The 16,128-nt window shown below is 38.8% G+C and overlaps 1 protein-coding gene across 1 annotated transcript in view; it reads left to right on the top strand.

The window, feature by feature from the left end:
• The window catches only part of KPNA1 (karyopherin subunit alpha 1), a 57,281-nt gene that overhangs the window by 34,136 nt on the left and 7,017 nt on the right, over positions 1 to 16,128 (top strand). The window contains exons 11-13 of the mRNA XM_063353278.1: positions 1,847 to 1,972; positions 14,704 to 14,831; positions 15,583 to 15,761. Coding sequence (XP_063209348.1) covers positions 1,847 to 1,972; positions 14,704 to 14,831; positions 15,583 to 15,761 — 433 coding nt within the window. The remainder of the gene's footprint in view (positions 1 to 1,846; positions 1,973 to 14,703; positions 14,832 to 15,582; positions 15,762 to 16,128) is intronic.

The following is a 16,128-nucleotide window of genomic DNA, read 5'->3' as shown; positions in this document are numbered from 1 at the left end:
ATTAAATTACTTCCTCCATGTAAACTATGCCAAAGTTAAAATCCAGGTTCCTAACCTTGAGGCTTCTTTCAGTGCTTATTTTTTGGTTTGTATAAATGTAGTTCTGTAGCAATGAGATTAGAGACAAAGATGAGTTAGCAGCAGCAGGACACTGAATATCTTACCAGTTAGTGCTGGAGGAGGTTAACATGGGTGGGTTTTTTTATTGTTGCACTATTTTTTTCTGTAACTGAATTGCATAGGCTTTCTTGTATTTTCTCAGTGGCTTGTTTTGCCGATCAGTCATAAGAATGAGGTGCATTTTGTGATTTCATAGTTTCATTAAAAATAAAAACACAAGAGATCACTAAATTGCATGTAATGCAGGTCATTAAATACTGCATAAATCTTAGATTTCAATTTGAGAAAGTTTTTAAACATTTTTGTTGCACGCATTTTTTTTTCAGAGGAGCATACCGTAAGTATTCCTAAAATTCTAGAGAACTGCTTAAGTAAGATACTTTGATAGTCCTGCCTGCAGATTGTGCTGTATGCTAAAGAGGGGTCCGGAAAGCATATAAAAATCCTTAATCAGGTGTGCAAGGGAAAAGGAAGAGCTCGGCTTTGACAGTTGATATGTTTCTGAACATGTGAGCAGCATACAAGACAGTTGCCTGAAAACTTCTCTGTACAGCCTCAGAACACAAACCTGCTTTTGCTTTATATCTTATTTCCAACAGTTAACAATTGCCAGTGCTTGGAGATGGCCAAAACCATAAACAGTATGTGTGAGGAAAAAATAAATCTTTCTTGTCCCGGTAGATATCTGATAAAATCCTGAACCATAACTTTTGCTTTTCTTAATCTTAATTTGGAATGGAAAGGTTTAGGAGTATGTGTGGAGTCAGAGTGATATGAGCAAGGGAATTCAGATTCCAAGATCAGAAGTCATCACCATGATTCAGTTTGACTCTCTCATCCTTTTGACCTCTGTAAAGCAGACTAAAAAATTTCTCATAAAATTCTGTACCACGCTGTCTTTCTAAGCTGCCCACTTTTGCCATACAAGGCAAAACTACCAAGCTTTTTAGTAGGCTCTTAAAATTTTTTATTTACTTGTAGGAAGTTGCAATTTAATAGTAAAAACAAAACAAAATCTTCTAATTTTTCAGTCGTTGAATCTTGTTATGGCCTTTCAGAGGGTCAGAAAGCTCTTTGCTATCAAACGTTGCATAATGAAGTATTCTGTCGTGTAACATACCTGTTCTGGGGCCTTTTATCTTTTACTTTAGACACTTAAAGTCTTCATTTTGGAAATACAGATTTCCCTGCAACTTTTTTGCCTCTACGATTGCAGTTTTAAACAATTTTTAATAACAATTACCCATTCATAATGTCATTGGACACAACACTGGCAACAGTCCCCCCTGCTGTGCCAGCTTTTGTAGAAAGCAGAAGTAGTTGGAGCTTCCAAGTATACAAAAATATAGAAAACAAGAATACAGGAAAATACTGTCATCTTATTTTTGTTTGGTTATAAAGGGCTTAGTATCTTTTTGTGTTCAGGTCACGCTGAAATCATGATGAAGGCATGATCTGTTACCTGCATTACTCAGTTGTCTTGCTCATTAGCTTTCCTGAGTATACAATACAAACATTTATTGATTATTTCTTGCTCTGTTTTTTTTTTGTTTTGTTTGGGGTTTTTGTTAAGTGGGTTTTTTTTCCATAACTTTTTGGGATCATCTGATCAGAGACGCTTTATAGATTTTGAAGACATTGTATTCCTTGTTACTGTGATACTTTATCCTGAATTTCCCCTAAGTTGTGGTTTGTTTATTTCTGTTTTGATTTCTTTTGTATGCAGGTAATTCTGAATTGTTCAGCGCTGCAAAGCTTACTACACTTGCTAAGTAGCCCAAAAGAATCTATCAAAAAGGAAGCATGCTGGACAATATCTAATATAACAGCTGGAAACAGAGCCCAGATCCAGGTAACCTTTTCAACTATGATCAATAATCTTTGTCTTGCAGGCTAGAAGAAACACACATCAGATGATGCACTCTTTGTGTATAAAGGGCATATTTGTATGTATGTATATCACAGATATATAATTACATATAAGCAGAAGTATATTATAGGCTCTGTGGATAATTAGAATATTTCAATGGCCCAGACATCTCTCAAATTCAAATGAAAATAGTTTAATTTTATAATCATCTACAGATCATAAGGGGTGAAGAGATGATCATACTAGAGAATGACTAAATGAGGCTAAGCTCAAGAAAACCTTTTAAATAGTTTGCTTCATGCCTTTGACAATCACTAAGATGCAGAAATTCTTAAGTAAGAAAGGAGTAAGCTACAAACTTTGAGAATCAAATAACTTTACAAACTTCTTAATTTCACCACCAGATATGGATACCTGCATTGTGAAATACTTTCTTTATTCCTGTTTATATTTTCTTAGAATTCCTGATATAGGCAGTTGTGCTTAGCCAAATCTAGGATCACTTTTTATTAAACTGAACAATAATGGAGGATATCTTAATGTACTGTGTTGGCATTTGTTCTTCCTGTTTGTACCAAATTTTGTAACCCTTTCATGCTAAGCGATAGCACACAGAAGCAAATGAAAGTCTCACTCCCTTGTGTCAGTCTTTACACTTAGGCCTCCAAAAGACCACATCTTGTTCTGAGTCTGGACTTAGTGTCAGCCATCAGGAAGAAGTCCCAGGACTTGTGTCCAGGTGGTATAAATGAGAGACTGACCATCTCTTCCTCAAAGAAAATTTTTTCTTTGACTAGATAAAAGAGAAACTGCTAAATTTTCCCCAGCTGCCCCCTCAATTTTTAAGAACAGCTATACTAGGGAATTTTTTTGCTTAGCTTTCTAGGTCAATTCCTCCTTCTTTCTCTTTATGAGAAGTGATGGAAAAACAGATTATAGTGAAACCAGGCTTCACCTGATAAATATGCAAGGTTCCTATCAGGGCAGTTAAATGAAAGTCTCCTCATATAAATCAAATGTAATTCTTCTGAAGTTACATTTCTCAGTGCTCTTCTCCCTCACCAGATACAGAGAGTATTTTCAGGGATTGCAGAGGATGCATGGAAGTCCAGTTGGAGATATCTGTTCTATGAGGAACAGAAATAAATAGAAACATTAGGCATTAGAAATATTTGTCTAGCTCATTAGTAACCAGGCAGAAACAATGTACGTTTGCACAGAAAGTAAACGAAATCCCATAATACATTGGCAAAAGTGGCCAAGGAGTACTACTTTTCTTCCATATCCTTTTCCTTGGAAGGCAGCCTCACACTTGCTAGTCTTATATCTGATGGCTCTGGATTATTCTTTGTGTGTGATCAGAATGAGCGTCAAGTGGTTAACCCTCTTCACCCAAGGCGTGGAATTACTTCTCTTTTTGCAGAAGACTTGCAGAAGATTGTAGAAAGGCTGCATGAGGAAATCAGATGGCACTTGCAATCTTTTGGTTATACATTCTCCCTTAGAAAGAACATTCAGCTGCTGAAGGGGCAGCGTAAAGTCTTAATACCTTGAATGAGGTCTTCATCTTCATCTTGGAAAGCATAGGAAATAATACTGTTGTGGAAGATAACTCAATCTCTGCTAAGCTTCCTGGAATTACGAGCGAGTGCTCATGTAACTTCAGAGATACTTATGTTAGGACGTGAGTAGGCAAGAAAACCAAACTTACAAAGGCGGAAAGCTGTGTAGGTCCTTCTTATCTGATGTAAGGATGTGACTAAGATGGCAGTGGAACTGTGAGCTAAGAAATCTCCCACAGTTGTATTTGCTCCATCTATCAAGATTTTACTTTTACCACCGAAGATAGTGGTTTTTTGTCAGAGAGAGAATGATACGGTAACTTAATCTAACCTTGGTAGAGGTCCCAGAATTTTGATTCCGTCTTTATTGTGGCTTGTGTGTTAATCTGTGGATTAGTTGAATTTCTAACAAAGAGTACTGTGTAAAATCAGCAACTGTACCACAGTTTTTTCCTGTGTCAGCAATTGTAATTGCTGTGCAATTAGCAGTGCAGAAAAAGCAGTTTCTGCTGCTTGTACTAAGGTAAAAATGTTTTTGCCTTCGCTTTTCTTGCAGTGAAGAATCTTTTGGCTGCTTTATCCCTGCTGGTATCACCTTCGAAACAGGGAGGGGCAGTATTTTCTCTCTAGAAGGCCATTTCTGCTCTTCCTGGGAAGTCTAAGAGTATTTTCTGGGGAACAATCCAGCCCAATATATTTTCTTAACTTTGTGGTTTCTCCCAAGTCTGTCGGACAGTTGCTTCAGGATGCACAATCATATAGGAATGTTGCAGACTTAAGAAAAAGAAGAGCTTGAGAAAATCAGATATCCATACAAGTCATTCCATAAAGAAATAAGTAGCGTAAGTGTCAATAGAAAGTAAAGCTTGTTATCAGAGTATTTTTTTCAAAACTTCAGGATCTCTGTTTTCATATTCCCTATCTGTTGAAGAGACAGTTGCGAAGAGTCCTAGAGGTAACTAAAATTCTAGTGCACCAGAAACTATTTCAATAGTGTATTCACTTCTGGGACTTCTACATAAGTATTCACTGTACTATGTCATCCTGTTCAAATGAAGGAGTAAGTAAGTGCCTGTCCTTGTTGGCACAGTGTTCTTACGTCTGGTATCCACTACTTGGACATGTAAAAGTAGGGCTTTAGGTGGAGAGTCTTAGCTATACCCTTGGTAATCCTCTGTCTTCTAAACTGTTGGCACATCTTTATTTGAAAACAAGTAAGGATAAAATAGTCTCTCCTCTGTTAAAACAAAATTTGTCTAATCCAGCTAAACAAATTTGCTAGGTACATCTCTGTGTGTACGTGTTTAGTAGTTTTTAATGGTTTTGGGGTGTCTTATCACCAGTTTAGATCAGCCCCCTTTCTACTGAGAAGAGACTAGAATTGCTTTGTGACTTGGAAAGGTGAGGCAGGAAGGCAGGGAGAGGGAAACTATTGCACCTTTTTCTAGCAGGTGATTCTTTAGAACTACAACAAAAAACCCTTAACTCTGCATAGAGAAATAGTTGTTGTGGTTGTGTGGGTAGAAGCTTGCTTTCTTAGAATTTTTGCATCAGGAAGAAAACACAGTGTCAACCAAATCACCAAAATACACGTGGACTTAAAAGAAACCAGCTTAAAGCAGCTGCCTTATGTCACAGACAAGGTTGGAAGCAGAGAAAAAATGTGAGAAGCAGCTTCTCAAAAGTGAAAGCTATAGTTCATGTAAGAATCCCTCAGGCCCCCATTAAGAGTAACTGAGCTGCCTTCAAACTCTGAGCACACACAGAGTTGAATGCTGAGTGCCCGAAGTGCACACCCAATTTAACCTATACCGGCAGTTATAAAAATGAGATTAAAAAAATAGTGTTTCTGATTCTGAGCAGGAGGTAACTGTCCTGGTAGTTGTGACATATTGCAAATGATGCCCATTGTGAGGTTTAGATTTTTGGAACTGCAGAAGGAGGCCTGTTAGAGGAAAGTTGTGAAGTAAAGGACATTGGAGAATGTTAACAACATGCTTGATTAGAGATCTTGAGGCCACTGTTTCTTGGAAGTAAAATTGGCAATTGCAGGTGTAATTACAATTATTACCTTGTGTTGAAAGGAAAGTCTCATCACAGATGTGTAACAAATTCCAGAAAGGCTCTAATTCTTTAGTTTCTAGTCTCAACCTGGAGAATATCATGTGAGATACAAGGTGTGATGAAACCTCCTTTCAGCTCCAGAGCTGATATGTCTGCTTTTGTCAGAAAACCTCTTCTCTGAGGTATTACTTCAGACAACTCCTACTCAGTGTAAAAATGACTGTAAACATTCCAGCTGAAAAACACTTTGAAATAATTAACGATGTTGGAAGATGATCATATGCTAAAATGGAGACTAAAAGCCTAGTCTTTTTTCAATAGCTGTGAGGACAATAGGATAATGCCCATCTGGGAAGAATATCTGATTTAACTAAGTTCATGGATGAACCTATTTCATCTGTGAGTTGAGGTTTTATTTCTTTCTCTAAATTAATTTCACATTGCGATTAATTAAAACGTTACTTCTAGAGAATTGGTCTTCCTTACAGAAGGAATTCTAAAATACTAGATGCAGCTCTAAACTAAATAATTTATTTTCCTTTCTTCCCAGTCCCTCCAAGTTGCTTGGTAGTTCCTACTAGAGGTCATATACTGTATCCAGGTCTGTTCCAGGCTCTGTGATACTAATTGGATTTTGAACATGCACAATCTTTAACCAGATGTCAGATAAGAATAATTTCAGCATGTGGTACTTTTTTTTTCCCCTGAAAGTTAAACGTCTGCCGGGCATAGTAAACCATATTATTACAAATTGCCAGCTGATCTAACTAGTGTGTTGTTGCTCCAGAGCAGTTGGGTTATTAGAATACTGTGGAAACTTTGGGTAATGCTCAAGTCATAATCTAGCAATCCCTTCTGCATACCAAGAAGAAAATGAAATATTTTGGTAAATCTAATAGGTGTTTTACCTAACCAATATTAACAGACAGAGCTATATTTAGTGTTGTTTAAGATTGCATTGGGTTACGCTCCCTCCATCCACCCACTCTAAAGTATAGAAATATAAAGTTAGAGGGAAGGACTTCTATATTCATTTCCACTTTCATACTGCCTACACTGCTGTTTGGTAGCACACTCCAAAGGCTTTCACTGCCATTTCTAAAAGATAAGAGAGCAGTCTATCACCATTTGAGATGCACTCAAACACAATCAAGTTAACAAATCTAGTGTTAAGGTAATACAAGTTAACATGCATGAAATGTGTGAAAGTAAGTGCTGAACTTTCTTTTGTAGCTAATGTTAAAGCATAGGAGGTTTGGGTTTTTTCCCCACCAAAGGTGGAAGTGAAAGCCTTTCAGAGTGTGTTATCAACAGTACCTAGGCAACAGAAAAGCATGGTGGAATACAGCAGTCTTTCCCCTCTTTATTTCTGTGCTTTTAAGGTATGGGTTGGATGTGTGTATCCTGATGCAGTCGTGATTGTCACTAAGTATAGTTTTTGTTTGTTAATTTCCTAGTTTGTATACAGCTTTGCTGTACTTCAGTGGATAGCTTCCCCAGTCAGGGAGAAGGGGAACTACATCTTCCTGGGAGTCAGAAGGAGAACTGCACAACTGAAGCTAAATCCTGACTGTCGACCCTTCTGAAGGGTATGAAAGGCTATCACATACCTCAGGAAATGTTCTGTGTCTAACTTCGCAACCTGTTGAAAAGCCATGAAAGGCAGTACATCAGACACAATCTTCCATATCTGACAGTGAAGACATCATAGGAGTTCTCTCCTCTTGACAGGTTAAGAAACTTATCACTTCTTTTCTAATATACCTTAAATTCTCACAAGAACATCTGGAAACCTGAATCTGGGTAAGCACAGTAGCAACAGGACCTGTGCCATATTTTTCCTCCTTTAGGGTTTCCTTTCCTTGCTGAAATATGACAAGGGCAAGTGTAGCAAATGATACGTTGCCTGTCAGTTTTAAAAACTCTGGAATGAAATACATTTTTTACAGATTAGGGTAAAGATAAAAGCTAAGAATTGTCAGAGGCTCGTCTCCAAAAAGACCACAGTAACGCTGGGGACATGGAAAACAAATGACATGATTCACACAGAGTCGGGGTTTACACAGGCAAACTGTGTATCAGATTACTTAAATATAAAGTGTTTGGCTTATGCCATAGTTTGCACAAGTGTGCATTATACTGCAGGTTCTTCTCGACAGCATTAGCAACCTTCTGTAAACTGGTTAGAGGTTTGCTTTATACACAGTTTGGAGTACATAGGCGTAGATGTCTGTGTCAACAACGTTAAAAGTCCATTAGAACTGAGATCTGAAGTGCTTCCTTCCTGACTCTCAGATGGCAGTGGTTTTGTACTCGTGGTATCATGTTAAGTAGCTTGGTCTTACAAATAATTTGCTATGTTATTTAAAAAGCAGTTGTAAATTGAACCAATAAACAAGGTAACTGGAACAACTGGAAATTGAGAAGCCTCTATGAACTGAAATTTCCAGCCAGGAGGAAATCATAGCAGTAGGGCTATATTCCCAGCTGCCAGCTAGGGTGGTGACTGTAATCTTGATTTGTTAAAGGTGATTAGAGAGTTTGTAGGAATAGGAAAACAGTCATGCTATAAGACTTGGTTGTTTTCACATTTCTGTAATCAATCATATGTAGATAAATGATGCCAACACTTGCATGCTAAGTGTATATTGTATTTTTGCATACTGTAAGTGATTTATTTGTGGGAACCCAAAGGAGGAGAAGAGAATTCAGTTGGTATCGACCAGCTCAAAATACTAAATTAATATACTACTGCTGAAGACCTGCTCCCTAACAGTGACTACAGTGTATTTAGATTCAACATCCATGCAGATGTAATAAAACTCTGAAAAATCACTTTTCTCTAGCTTCACCCTTTAAAAATCAAATACTATAAAGTGAAAAAGATTGATTAAAATAAATAACAAGAACAGAATGTTTGTAAGAGACAGGCAACCCTCTTGGAGAGCCACAGCACAGTGATACCATCTATTTAAAAAAATAAAATAAAAACCAAAACACAAAAAAGTTGACACTTCAAAAGTAAGGGCCAGATTTCCTGAAGGACTAAGTATTACAACACAGTTCAATTTCAAATTAAATTTGAAAACTCAGATTTCAATTAAAAATCAATTTCAGTTTTCTGAAAGACTTGTAATTACAAGTCAAGATGGAGTTCTGTTCCAGCAAATACAAATGGATACAGTTGGGCAAAAATTTCAGTGTTAGTTTAATGTATTAAAGGATGGGCTTTGGATTACCTATTATGCAAAAAAGAGATTTCTAATGTATTTTGAAGACACTACCTCAGTGCCTTGTAGTAGCAGCCTAAAACGAATGTGAATATTAGAAATCATCAGGAAAGGGACCAAAAAAAAAACCAAACCAAAAGAGGAATCCTTATTCGTGTTCTAGTATAAATATTCAATGTTGCCCTCTATGTAGGTCTGTCTTCAGAGGATATGGTAGGAGTGGGAGGTAAGGACATAAAATGTCAACTGGATCCCATATGAGGAACAACTACATAGACTATGAGACAAGTGAAGGGAGATTTGGCTATAGAAACATGGGTGGCGTCTGAGAAGATGAACAAGGAATGATTCTTCTTTGTTTTTTGAGCAAGATCCTTGAAGGAAGAGGCGTCAGAGAAATGAGTGGGTGCTGCGTTTAGGACAAAAAGGCACGTATCTTTTCCTACAGGTGTAGCCAAACTGGAACTCATTGCTGCAACTGAATACTTAAAAGGGAGAAAAATAAAAATAAACCTGACTAGGATTTACACTTTCCTGTGCATCTGCTGCTGGTTGCTGTTGGGAGCAGGATGTTAGTATGTTTTGTTCTGTTCTCACATGCAAGCACAACAGTAATTTGGATTGAAAAAACTCCGCACAAAACTGGTAAAAATGATACAGGTTTTGGAGTGTTTCTTTACGTTTTGGTTACCTTGTTGCCCTCGTGTTACACTCCTTGAAAAATTCTGTTTACATGTAAAGGGCACAGATAAACCCAAGTGTTACAATGCATCAGCAGCTCAGAAAGAATGTTTAAGCATCCTTTACTTTATGGCACCTATGAGGCTGTTGCCCAGTATTTTCAGAATGGCCAAGGCACTTTTAATTTGTCAAGCAACAGTGGAACACTTGAACAGGTGACAAAATGATATCTGCACTAGTTTGTACATCAGTCCTTAATTTACAACTTGATTTTCATTTCCTTTTTCTTTCACAAAGTTGTTGTTGAACTGAAATCCTTTAAATGTGTTCATTTTGTTTGAAAGCTATGCTTACCATGAGCATTTTTATATGCACTATGTTACTTTAGTCTTCAACACACTTCCATTTGTCAGGCACGCACAGTATAGTAATGCTAAAAAACTAAAGTAATTTGAATTAACACTTTCTAAGTCCTCAGAAATTTTAGGTACCTAATTCTGCCACAGCCCTTTAGGGTTTTGCTCTGCTTGAGGTTTGCTTTTCTTCAAGAAAAAAGCAAAACCAAATTCTATTCCAGTAGTTTACTATTTTATCACTTGGAAGGAATTTAACTGAAAGGGAGACATGGCCTGTTGCCACAGTCGCTGTTGTTCTGATGTAAAATGTCGTAGAGCTAGGAATCCTTAGACAGTCTAGTTTGCTTTCAAGAGTAACTGCTGTAGGCGAGGCTGCAAGATGTGAGGAGTCAATAATAGGTGCTGCTAGCACGTTCTCTCTATTAATCATAGAATCATAGAATCATAGAATTGTTGAGGTTGGAAGGGACCTTTAAGATCATCGAGTCCAACCTTTAGCCTACCCTGACAAGAGCCACTTTAATGCTTTGTTGTCTCCACCCTTGTTGAGCTTAACTGGACTTTTAAAATCTTGTGAAGATATTAAAGTTAAAGGAAACTATTTTCTAACCCAGTTAATGTATTTTTTTAAAAACATCTAAGCTCTGAGAGTTTCAGCTGTCCACAGACTGCTAGTTGAAAAACTTTGCTGTACTACGGAGGACGGTTAAGTACCTTTAACTGGGACTCATGTTAGGGTGAGGTGGTGACAACACTTACATTGCATGTCGAGCAGTAGGAAAAAAAAAAATACAATGACTGATAATCTGCTTCTCTCTTGAGCCAGCCTCTTTCAGTGAAGTACCTTATGAGAGGCTGCAGTTCATCGTGGTGTTTTGGGTAAAGATAGCCAACTTCACTGTAGAGCAGAAAGTAAACAAACAGGGCCCATAGCCTTTCATACAATACAATAAGAAATAAAAATAAGTAGAATTAGAAATAAGAGGACTCACCCAAGACATGTGAGATCTGAATGCAGTTGCTTCTGAAAAGGTTCAAATGCACGTTTCTCCACTCTGCGAAGAGTAATTTTACCCACTAGTCTTTGCACTGAAACAAAGAGTTCACAATTGAGTGAGCCAAAAGGAAAACAATAACAATTTTTAGTGATTCTCCCATTTGCTGCCCTCCTGTTGTTAGTTCCCTTTGTTCCCTACTATTTTGCAAGTTTGAATTGAAACGTTTTATGGTAACTTTTTTTTTTTTTTTGCATTAAAAAGGGTCAAAGTATGTTCTGCCTGTCAGCTAAGATGTGTTGACTTAGCTGCATACTATCGTGTGACGCTGATTTTAGTACTTACTAATGAAGTTGGTTTTAAAAAGACACTCTCTAAGGAAATAAATCTCATATAAAAGATTTCTTTTGGGGAGAGAATTTAATAAGCAGTAATGAGATCTTTTGACTTATTTGCTGTAATTGTAAAATACTAATGCCCTCACCTATCCTATCTTAGATATCTATCAAGCTCTTTTGGTAGAAATAATTAATATCCTTTAACACACTGTTCTTATATGGGCTTCCACTTCAACAACACCGTTGTATAGCACTACCTGGACTCACATAAAATGTAAGTGTAGGCTGCCAAGTCCCCTTTCTCCTCTCCACCTGATGAGGACTGAAGTTCACGAGTGAAAACATGCATGCCCTCACTCCCTACATCCACACGCACATCCACAGATCTCTAGAATATCAGTGTGGGCTCTGTGCCCATCTGCTGTCCATGGCTGGAGCCTGAGCTCTCTTAACTCGCTGTACTTGGCTCCTGCACACTGGCTAGTTCAGCTTGATTCTCACTAGCAAACAGACGCATACATTCGTCTCAAGCATCCCCACGCTTGCAGACCCCTTGAGCGCAGGCCCTCTCTCCATGCCTGCATCCTGGGCCTCCTACTTGCCACCTACTCCACCTTGCTAGCTAATTATGTACACGGCGATCCTCCACTCCCACCACCACATTTGGGGATAACGTAATTCCCCCCGTCACATGGAGCTGGTGCCCAGGTATGTGTCCTGTGGCCTGCAGTCCTACTCCAGATGAGGTTCCAAGACCCTCACTCAGCTTCACCCCAGTCCCGCTAGTAGCTGGCGTCCAGGCACACAGGCCCTATGAACTGTAATCCTGCCTCAGTGGCTGATCCTGGGACCCTCACCTGCTCCAATTGCAGGGGCCCCTTCACCCAAAGTCTGACACCAGTTGCTGGCCCTGAATTCAAGTTTTCTGGGCACCCCAGAAACATGCTCTGTAGTCCATGTCTCCTCCACCTACTGATGCGGAGACCCCCAACCACTCCAGTAGCTGGCCTCACTAGACACGGGGATTTCTCCTGATGTCTCATCCAGTTCCTGGCCCAAATCCAGTCATCCCAATCTCCATTCACAGAATCATAGAATGTGTTGGGTTAGAAGGAATCTTTAAAGGTCATCTAGTCCAACCCCCCTGCAGTAAGCAGGGACATGTTTAACTAGATCAGATTGCTCAGAGCCTCATCAAGCCTGGCCTTGAATGTCTCCAGGGGCCTCCACCACCTCTCTGGGCAACCTGTTCCAGTGTCTCACCACCCTTATTGTAAAGAACTTCTTCCTAATGTCTAATCTTAACCTACCCTGCTCTAGTTTAAAGCCATTGCCCCTCGTCTTATCGCTACATGCCCTTGCAAACAGCCCCTCCCCAGCTTTCTTATAGGCACAGAATCACAGGATGGTAGAGGTTGGAAGAGACCTCTGGAGATCATCTAGTCCAACCCCCCTGTCAGAGCAGGGTCACCCAGAGCAGGTTGCACAGGAACGCGTCCAGGCGGGTTTTGAATGTCTCCAGAGATGGAGACTCCACCACCTCCATGGGCAGCCTGTTCCAGTGCTCTGCCACCCTCAAAGCAATGAAGTTCCTCCTCATGTTTAGGTGGAACTTCCTGTGTTCCAGTTTGTGCCCATTATCTCTTGTCCTGTTGCTGGGCACCACTGAAAAGAGCCTGGCCCCATCCTCCTGACACTTGCCTTTTAGGTATTTATAAGCATTTATAAGATCCCCCTTCAGTCGTCTTTTTTCCAGACTGAAGAGACCCAAATCCCTCAGCCTTTCTTCATAAGAGAGGTGTTCCAGTCCCCTAATCATGTTGGTAGCCCTTTGCTGTACCCTCTTCAGTTGCTAGCACCTAATCCTTACAGCACTCACGCGGTCTAGAGAGGGAGGTTGCATGGTTAAGATAGGTAAGAAAAGATTCATTATTTAATGTTGCACGCTCCGGCTTGTTTCCATCTTACCAGTTACAAAGTCCAGGCTGGCTCTCTGCAAAGCTGTGCCTGTGGTTTCTTAATGGCCCATTAATTATTGACTGGACCCTTTCCTTCTTTGTGATTGTCTCTCTTATCACTTGTCTATCAGGTTCATGTCACCGTGTTTTATTTATTATTTTCCTGTTATTTATATCTCCCTTTGAGCTGAAAAGGTCCTTGATCTGATAAGTGTAATGAAGCAGATGCTCTTGTGTTCCACGGACCCTTACAGTGTGTTGCTTTTGTATGTTTTTAAAAATTCAGTGTTTTTTCACAGTAAAATACGTCAGGGAGGGAAATGCATTCTGTTTTTTGAAAATACTTTCTTTTATCTTTTGTGGGTTTTTTTAAATCACTGGCTCCTGTTTGTGATCTACCACTACCAGCGTTCGTGTTCAGAAATTTCAGTTAAGGACTTTTTGCCAAATTCTCTTTGCAAGGTACAAATCTAGTGTAACACGGCATGATGGAAGTGTAAGTGGTTTTCCTTGAGGGCCCCATATTGCTGTACTAGAAGTGCAGATTCTGTGGTAAAGGAGACAGTGTTCATGGGGCTGTTGATCCAACTGATACGTGGTATGGATTTACAGAGTAGATGCAGTGTGGATGCCCAAACAGGAAAGGTAAAAGAAATATCAAGCACTTGGGTTTTTTCACTGATGTACCATCCACACTGTGAATTGACTGTAGCTTTTGGCTATATGTAACCTGTTAGTTTTCTTCTATGGAGCTCCTTGAAAGAGATCTCTTTGGCTTTCTTTGAATTTGCCTTTATCCGTTCTGTGATGACTTAGGTTTGTAAAATGGTAGTTCTAAAATGTAATCCTAAATTCTTGTTCTTTGAATGGTCCTTATGAAAGTGTTTCAGATTCTTGTTGTATGCGTGTAACTAAAATGGTTTAATTTGTGTCTTATTGCAAAAGGCTCTTTCCAGAGGAAGTTACTAGAAACTGAGTTACCGACTAAATGCTCATTTGACTTATATCACTTTGGTGAGCTAAGCAGTTAACCATACTACCAAACCATCTGTTGCTTTGTCTTTTCACCAGGAAAGAATATATTGGTGCTTGCTTGTTTTGAGTTGTTCTTACAATTCATTCTTTCTTTCCTCTGTTGTCTCACCTAGTGGAAATGTACAGGCTTATGAAGTTTTTTTCCTCTCTTTAGGGAATCTTAATGACTTTGTGGTTTACTGGCTTAATAGCCGAGTGTTTCACTACCTGGAAAAATAAAGGAAGCATGGCATTCATTTGCTGTCAAAGTATGATTAAGTAACACATTAGATGTGGCAGTCACTTCAGTCTGTGTTTTGAACTCTTCTGGGATAAGCTCAGACCCATGCAATAACTAGGTTTTTGAATGTAAAGCTGAAAACTGATTTTTGCCCCTTGATAAGTAACATTTAATTGTTTAATGTGTTGTGCTGAGCATAGACATTAACTAGCTCAGGACAAGGAATTTACTTCTAATTTTCATTATAACCCTGACATGTCATTTGTTTTTGCAGACAGTCATAGATGCGCATATCTTTCCAGCTCTTATAAATATTTTGCAAACGGCTGAGTTTCGGACAAGGAAGGAAGCTGCTTGGGCAATCACGAATGCAACATCTGGAGGCTCTGCTGAACAAATCAAGTATGAAATAGTTCAAATATTTCAATGCAATTGAGTGAATTAGTGTTTGTGCAAGAAATCAAACTAATAACCTAGCAACTGGAAAACCTTTCTGTATGCTCCCAGTGTTGTTTCCAGAGAGACCACGTCTTTGTATTGAGTTGTGAATGAGCCATTCATTCCTTTAAGGAGAAATCACATAAGTATTTCAGCTGTAATACTTATTTAATTAATTGAACTGATTCTCTTACGTGAAAAAACGTAAATGCAACTTTTAAACTAATTTCTTCGTGGTCATTGTAGAGTGTAAAAAAATGCATTAGCAGTCTGGAGAGGAATAGCTCAGCCCCTCAGACAAGGGCATTGTGTGCATTGTTTTTCCTGTTTAACTTACACCAGTACATTATGCTTACATGCAATTTTGTATAAAATAAAACCCTAAAATTATAAATAAATTAATATAGTTGATATTAATAGAAAAATCTGTATAAATTATAGTTATAGAATTATAAATTTAAGTTACAAAAATAAATTATTATTTCATATCTACATAGAAAGAGAGAGGCAGAGAAGGTATTTTAAAGTTACTTTCATTGTTTCAGCAGAATTGACTAGATAGAAATAGATGTCTACAATTTCTCCAGTTTCTCCGGTCGAGTTGATATTTTATCTGATTGTTTTGGTTCTTAAGACCTTCATGCTAAGTGCTTAAATGGCTACACCATTTATAATTTTGCAGGCAATTTACTGGGTTCCGTGTGATGTTTTTCAGGTATTTAGTAGAACTGGGATGCATCAAACCGCTCTGCGACCTCCTGACAGTAATGGACTCAAAGATTGTGCAAGTAGCACTGAATGGGCTGGAGAATATCCTGAGGCTTGGAGAGCAGGAATCCAAACGCAGCGGCACTGGCATCAATCCCTACTGCGCTCTTATTGAAGAAGCGTATGGTATGAGCAAAACATCTGTGGAAGTCAGGGGTTAAAGCAATGATCACGAACCCATCAGAGTTTCAGTAGACCTGGTTCTATTAATTTCCTAATCACTATTTGAAAATTAACTGTTCTTTGACAAGTCTCCATTTACCAATGTACTCCATCTTTTACATTATCTGCATGTAGATTGGAGACAGTGTGTGCAGATCTTCTTTTCTTAATTTCTTTTGATCCTGAGGGAGCCTCATGGGTGTCATTCAGCCTCAATATCTTCCCTCCACAGCAGATTAAAGTTCAGGCACACTGCTCTGTTGCTCAGGTTTCAATCCTTTGCCTTCCCTCTCTGCTGCCCTGTAGAATTATGGCAGCAGCAGCAACTTCC

This window comes from Chroicocephalus ridibundus, chromosome 1 (assembly GCF_963924245.1).
Source record: "Chroicocephalus ridibundus chromosome 1, bChrRid1.1, whole genome shotgun sequence".
NCBI classification, from domain to species: Eukaryota; Metazoa; Chordata; class Aves; order Charadriiformes; family Laridae; genus Chroicocephalus; species Chroicocephalus ridibundus.
The sequence above is the reverse complement of the archived record's forward strand: the minus strand, read 5'-3'. Positions and strand labels throughout refer to the sequence as shown.